The following is a 6,209-nucleotide window of genomic DNA, read 5'->3' as shown; positions in this document are numbered from 1 at the left end:
GTCATTGGTCTAAATTCTTCATTATTGGTGATTTTAATGCAAAACACCGCTCATGGAATAATGCACAAAGCAATTCCAATGGTAATATTCTGTTTGATGATTGTTCTGCAGGTTATTACACTATTCAATATCCAAACAGCCCAACATGCTTTTCTTCTGCAAGAAATCCCTCCACTATTGATTTGGTCTTAGCTGATTCATGTCGACTTTGTAGTCAATGGTTACCCATGCTGACTTCGGTACTGATCACCTTCCAGTAACTTTTGAAATATCCCAAGAAATAATTTCTAATCCCAACAGCTCTACTTTCAATTACCATAGAGCTGATTGGGAGCAGTATCGAACATTTATGGAATATAACTTCGATCCAAACATTCCTTTGCAAACCAAAGATGAAATTAATTATGCTCTTGAATCTCTGACTACTTCTATAGTTGAAGCAAAAGCTGCCTCAGTACCAAAATGCGAGGTTAAATTCGATTAAATTATAATAGACGACGATCTTCAGCTCTTGATCCGTCTTAAAAATGTACGTAGGAGACAATTTCAAAGAACACGCGATCCTGCCATGAAAGTTATCTGGCGGGATTTGCAAAAACAAATTAAAAAACGATTCTCTGCCCTGAGGAACAAAACTTTTGAAAATAATGTTTCTAAATTAGACCCAAGTTCCAAACCCTTTTGGAAACTCACAAAAATTTTGAAAACAAAATACAAGGAAATTGCTGCCCCCTACACACCTACACACGCGTCTCCGTGTTGCTCCTAAAAGTTTCTTCAATTTGCCTAGTTTTTCCGTCCGGGCGCGACTTAATCTACTGAAAACGGGTAGCACACGTTCCGGTGAATCCGACGAACCTAAAATTAGGTCAGAAATCGTGAAAATTCTAAGATAATTGTTGAATCTCTTCCCGGTCGCGTCTCGGTCGGCGCGAGGAAGTTTTTCACCTTCCAGCCGCCATCTTTAAACTCAACATAAGTAGCAAGATAGCCACCGCTGGGGCATTTTGCTGTACGACGTTGGGAAACTGCGGCTACCGTCGGGGCACCCAGCTGCTAAACGAAAATTCCTGAGAACGCAAACTCATCCAGAAGTTTCATAGTTAGGGAATTGCGGCCACCGCCGGGGCCTCTAGCTGACTGCTGCTGGTTGAATCATGCCTCCACCGGGGCTCCCAGCTTATCTGTGACTTCCTAGTGACTGTTTCCTCTGTGAACATTGCCTTATTTTCGGCGAAAAACTCTTTTGTGACTTGCTGCTCCAATGCAGCACTAATATGTGAACTCCGTTGAAGTCGTCGTTTGGTAGCGCTAATATCATCATGAGTGACGAAGATATCTGTGGTAGCTGTGACCGTGAATATCCACCCACGAGCAAGAAGAGAAAAGGAAAGGCGAAGCAAGGAAGCAAGAAATGGTGTGAAATGGTTTCACACAACTTGCGTCCTAATCAGCGATCTAGTTTCACCTGAACTCTAAAGCTTCTGGTATTTCTGTGAGACTTGCAGCATGCGAGGAAACCCAATCCCTAAGCAACAACAGCAGCAACATGATTCAACACCAGCACCGGACAATGACGTTCACGAACTTCTGGTGAAGCTAATCGAAGAACTGTCGGCAGAAATGCTCAAGCTGTGTGAGGAGGTGGAAGTTTCACGGTCCTGGTGTAAGAAGCAAGTTGAACGTCTTAAGAATCGTGTGCTCGAGGTCGACAGAATATACGACCGGCAGTCTGCACAAACCAAGATTCTCGAAACCATCGAACAGAAGATCGAAGCGATTGAATTGGGAGCAAAGCTTGCTATCGTATCCTCGCAAAATGTCAACAGCTACCGAGTCGATGAGAACCTCGGAGCCATTGTGAGGAGATATTTCGACTTCCTAGGTGTGCCTCACATCATGGCCAATGTTGTCAGGTATTTCCGTCTACCCAGTTAGATCTTCAAAATGGTCGGATCGTTCGCTCACACCCACAATTGTCATCGTGTTCGACGGAAACGAAGCCAGGAATTCGACGCTGCGAGTGTACTACAAGAAGCACAGGGATGCAAAATTGTGTATGCTGGATGATGATCTTCCGCTAGACTATCGGTTCACTCTGAACGAAGTCCTGTCTCTCACAACTTTCCGAATACGGAATCTTGATCTGAGACTTAAACACAAAAAAGTTATCAGCTCTGTGTTTATTCGAAATGACATAGGTAGTTTCCGTTCATCTCATTGATCAATCCGAATACACGCTAATCAACGATATCAATCAACTCATGGAACTCACTGGCTCGACAACAGAAGGTGAAAATTCATCGCTGTTCTTCCATGCACAGTCCTTAGTTTCTAACTGCACTACTATTTCGACGACTTTAATTCCACCAGATGACTACCTACCCAAAACAACTTCGTATAGGACACCTCAACGTTCGCAGTCTCTAACGACATATTGATGGTGTCAAGTTAATGCTCGACCGTGACCAATACCATTTCTTCTGCGTAACTGAGACTAAACTGAGACAATCCTCAACAGCTGGACCTATTCGGATTCCCGCCTACAACTTTATTAAGCATTCGCTTTCGTCCGGACGTGGTAGGAGTACCAAGACGTGTGGAGGGGCAGGAATTTATGTTAAGTGCTGGGGGAGCAGCAAGCCCCGAATGTCATCACTTGCATCACGTACACCACTATAGCTCCATGCTCGTCTATCCAGAAGAAACACTGACATAACTGGTCTTCGGCTCGGATCAGTACCTGATGAAACATTTCACGGATATCACCGGTCAGTCCGATACGGCGTTCCCGAAACTGGAGTAGAATCGCGAGGAGAGAGCACAACAGATCCGGTCCTTTTAGCAGCGCTGAGCTCAGGGACGTTCCATAGGCGATGGCCGCTGCGTCCCACACAATTCGCACCTTCCCAGGTTTATTTGGGTTGGTTACGGGAAAGATTGGCAAATACCAGCGTCGCGGAACCTTCTGGTTGATTTTTTCGTCGGTGAGCTTCCGGATGTACTGCTTCTCCACATACTCGGCAATTTTCGCTTGCAGGGTATTAGACAGTTGTGGGTCCTTCTCCATCCGTTTCTTCAGGCACTGGAATCGCCGCAGCGCCATTGATCGACTGTCAGGCAAGCGGGCGTCATCGAACCGCCAGAGCAGCCCGGACTCGTATCGATCATCTTTACGACGGGTAAGCGACTGAAACAGTGATACTGCACGTTCATCTTCAACGGACAAAAGCGCCTTCTCCGATTTAACCAACCCGAGACTGTCTATTGAGAAGTAGTCCTTCATAGCTTGGTGTAAATCCTCATCTGACTTCACACTACAGGGGCAAACGTGGAAGGTGTAATGGTGTAGGCTCGCTTCGTTCTGGAAAGTCCATCCTCCACACACGGTCCATCCGAGCCGTGTCTTCACAGCAATTGGTTGACCGATTTCCCCTTCTCGATTTTTCAGGCCAAGACTGAGCAGGGCGTGCTTCATCCCTATTAGAATGCGTGGACGAGCGTCGCGATGAGAATCGATCGGCAGATCTCGAAGGTGTGGGTACAGTTGTGACAACTTAGCCATGTCCATCGTTTGCTGCGGCAACAGTAGCGCTTTAACCGTCCTAACATCGCTCAAGAGGAATTTCTTGCTTTCGTTCTTGCCACCAGCAATGTGAAGATTATAGATGTGAGAATCCGCCTCGTGTCGTTCGGTTCCTCCAGTCCATCGGAGACACTAAGGGCTTACAGTGCCATCAAGCTGCAATTCGTTAGCTAGCTCTTGATCAAGCAACGTAAGCGCAGAACCCTCATCCAAGAATGCGTACGTGCGAATAGCTGTATTTTTTCCATACAACACTACTGGGAGATAACGGAACAGTACTGAGCTGACGGTTGTCTGGTGGGTGTTGCATCCGGACTTGCTAGTGCTGGATTGCGAAGATTGCTCACCTTCAGTGGTACTTCCGGTGTTTTTCGGATTTTCCTTCGAATTGTTGTGCAACAGCTCGTGGTGCCGGTAGGTGCATCCATCTTTACCACATGGTTTTGCTTTGCAGTATCCTTTATGGATGCGCAGACAGTTCCAGAAAACGTTTGCACTTATCGGCCGACTTGCAAGTTCCCTTGCAGATTTGGCAGGATTCCTTCGCCGAAGTTGATGCAACTGTAGTCTGTTCTTCCGAATCGCTACTGTAGTCTTAAGGACGAAACGTTTCAGAATGGGCGTTGAGGTACGCATTTCTTTTCTTAGTCCCCCGCGCTTCGTTTTGAGTTGGCTTCCCGTCATGTATCGCCGGTGGAAATACGACGACACTCGCTGATTCACCAGTGACAGTGTTCGACGATGCTGTGCCCAGTTGAGTTTGAGCGATGGCGTTAGCTTGCCGACTAGCTGGTGTAGTAGAGTGACATTGTACATATACTCCTGCAGTCCACACGCGTCTACAGTGGCACAGAAGTTTTGGACATTCACCGCAAAGTCCACTAGCGTTTCCAGCTTGTCTTCTCGAATCGACGATAAAGAGCTCACCTTCCTAATTAGCGATTGTATGATCACCTCTGGTTGACCAAACAGCATCTTCAAAGTGGACAGAATGCCAGGAACGTTTCCGGAATGCATCAAGCGACTCTTGACAGCATCGTAAGCTCTTCCTTTTAGGCTTTTCTGCAGTCGAACTATGTTTTCATCCTCCGTAAATCCGCACATCGTGGTCGTTCGATTATACATGGATATGAAAACTGGCCACTCCTCTGGATTGCCCGAAAACATAGGCAGATCTTTGGATACTGCTTGTCGTGCTGCAACTTGAGAGCGGGAAAGTTGAAACTGGTCATCATCATCCACAATCGACGAGTTTACCCTCTATTTCTGTCGTCTGTATTCATAGAAGGTCTATGCGGATAATACGATTCTCTCGGATGAAGTTGCGTCGACTGCGGTAGAGCGTCTGGAAGGAATTGTCCAGGTTGCTCACGTATCGACTCTCTGCATGACTCTGCTTCGAGATTCACCGGTGGAGGGTTGAGTTGTGGTTCTGGCATCTGGTTGCAATGAATTAGATTTACTGGTCGTCGCATGACCCCTTGACCATCCGCTAGCTGTTGTTGCTGGTCGCGTAGAATTCTCTCCTGTTCCAACTGCTGTTCCCACATCCGATTGATGGCATCCGCTTCCTTCCTCAAATCTTCCTGTTGCTGTCGCAGAAGACTCTCCTGACGTATTTGCTCTTGCCGCTGCTGCTGTTGATACGGCCGAAATTGCTGCTCTCTCTCCAACTGCTTCTGCTGCTGCTTCCGTAGCTGATCTGCGTGCAACCGTTGTTGCCGATGTTATTCTTGCAGTGTCGCTTCCTGCTGCTGTTGTTTTTCTCGAAGCTGTTCTTGCCGCAACCGTTCCTGCTGTTGTTGCTCGACAAACTCTTGACGCCGATGTTCCTGCTGTTGTTGTTCTTGCAGGCCGTCTTGTTCCTGAGCGGCGGTTTTGGCTGTGTCTAAGGGTGTAGGGTTAGTTGCTTGCACCCATTCTTCAACCCAACGACGAGAGAAGTTAGAGCTCCGACTCGATCCTCGTTCGCTCGCTAAATCCTCCAGAATCTTATATTTGTTGTCCAGATATTCCTTATACTCCTGGGGTGCCTTTTCCTCAGCGATTCTCCTGCGCTCTTCTCGCTGCTGCTGAAATGCCTATCTTCCTGCAATCTCATTAGTTGAAGCTTGGCGCGGTTTCTTGCCGACCTTTTGTGACGAGGAGATGGACATTTCGGAAATCGCTTCCTCTGCATCGATCACTGGCAACACTACAGCTGGTAACGACGACTTCTGCTTCTGCTGGCTGAACACTAGATCTGGACACGTTTGGTGTTTACTGGCCAACGAAACTGGCAATGACTTCAAATATTTTTGCGACGCTGGATCTGAACGAATTCCAGAGCCAATCAATGGTATATCTAGGCTATGTGTCGAAGTCTGCTGCTTCTGATCGGGCACTGGAACCAGAGGTGCTGGATGATGACTGGTCAACGGAACTGTCAGCTACTTAGCTGACTTTTGTGATGTTGTAGCTGAAGGAATTACTGGATTGCACGGGTGCTTGTCACGATTTTCCCGATGCTTAGGTCTTGCAGCGATCTCCGATTCTGGATGAAGTCTTCCTTTATTGGTGCTCCGTCCGAAGCTGCCTTAGTTTGCTGGACCCATTTCGCAGTCACGCAGTTAGTACAACTCCA

General features: G+C 47.2%; 2 protein-coding genes across 2 annotated transcripts; both read right to left on the bottom strand.

Annotated features, from left to right (window-relative positions):
- Window positions 1-2,620: 2,620 nt before the first annotated feature.
- On the bottom strand, window positions 2,621-4,690 carry LOC135701397 (uncharacterized). The gene is made up of 2 exons (XM_065222181.1): window positions 3,866-4,690; window positions 2,621-3,718 (listed from the first exon to the last, which is right to left on the bottom strand). The coding sequence occupies exons 1-2, from the start codon at window positions 4,688-4,690 to the stop codon at window positions 2,621-2,623; spliced, it is 1,923 nt and encodes a 640-aa protein (XP_065078253.1).
- Window positions 4,691-4,865: 175 nt separating this feature from the next.
- Window positions 4,866-5,474, bottom strand: LOC135701396 (serum response factor homolog A-like; the record flags this gene model as incomplete). Its single annotated transcript, XM_065222180.1, has 3 exons — window positions 4,866-4,979; window positions 5,050-5,288; window positions 5,369-5,474. Coding segments are annotated over 3 exons (459 nt in total), but the record flags the coding sequence as incomplete, so codon positions are not given.
- Window positions 5,475-6,209: the final 735 nt, after the last annotated feature.

This window comes from Ochlerotatus camptorhynchus, unplaced genomic scaffold, assembly GCF_037179485.1.
Source record: "Ochlerotatus camptorhynchus isolate MF236.1 unplaced genomic scaffold, CSIRO-AGI_Acam_v1.1 ptg000159l, whole genome shotgun sequence".
In the NCBI taxonomy this organism is placed as follows: domain Eukaryota; kingdom Metazoa; phylum Arthropoda; class Insecta; order Diptera; family Culicidae; genus Ochlerotatus; species Ochlerotatus camptorhynchus.
This window is presented reverse-complemented; position numbering and strand designations above follow the sequence as displayed.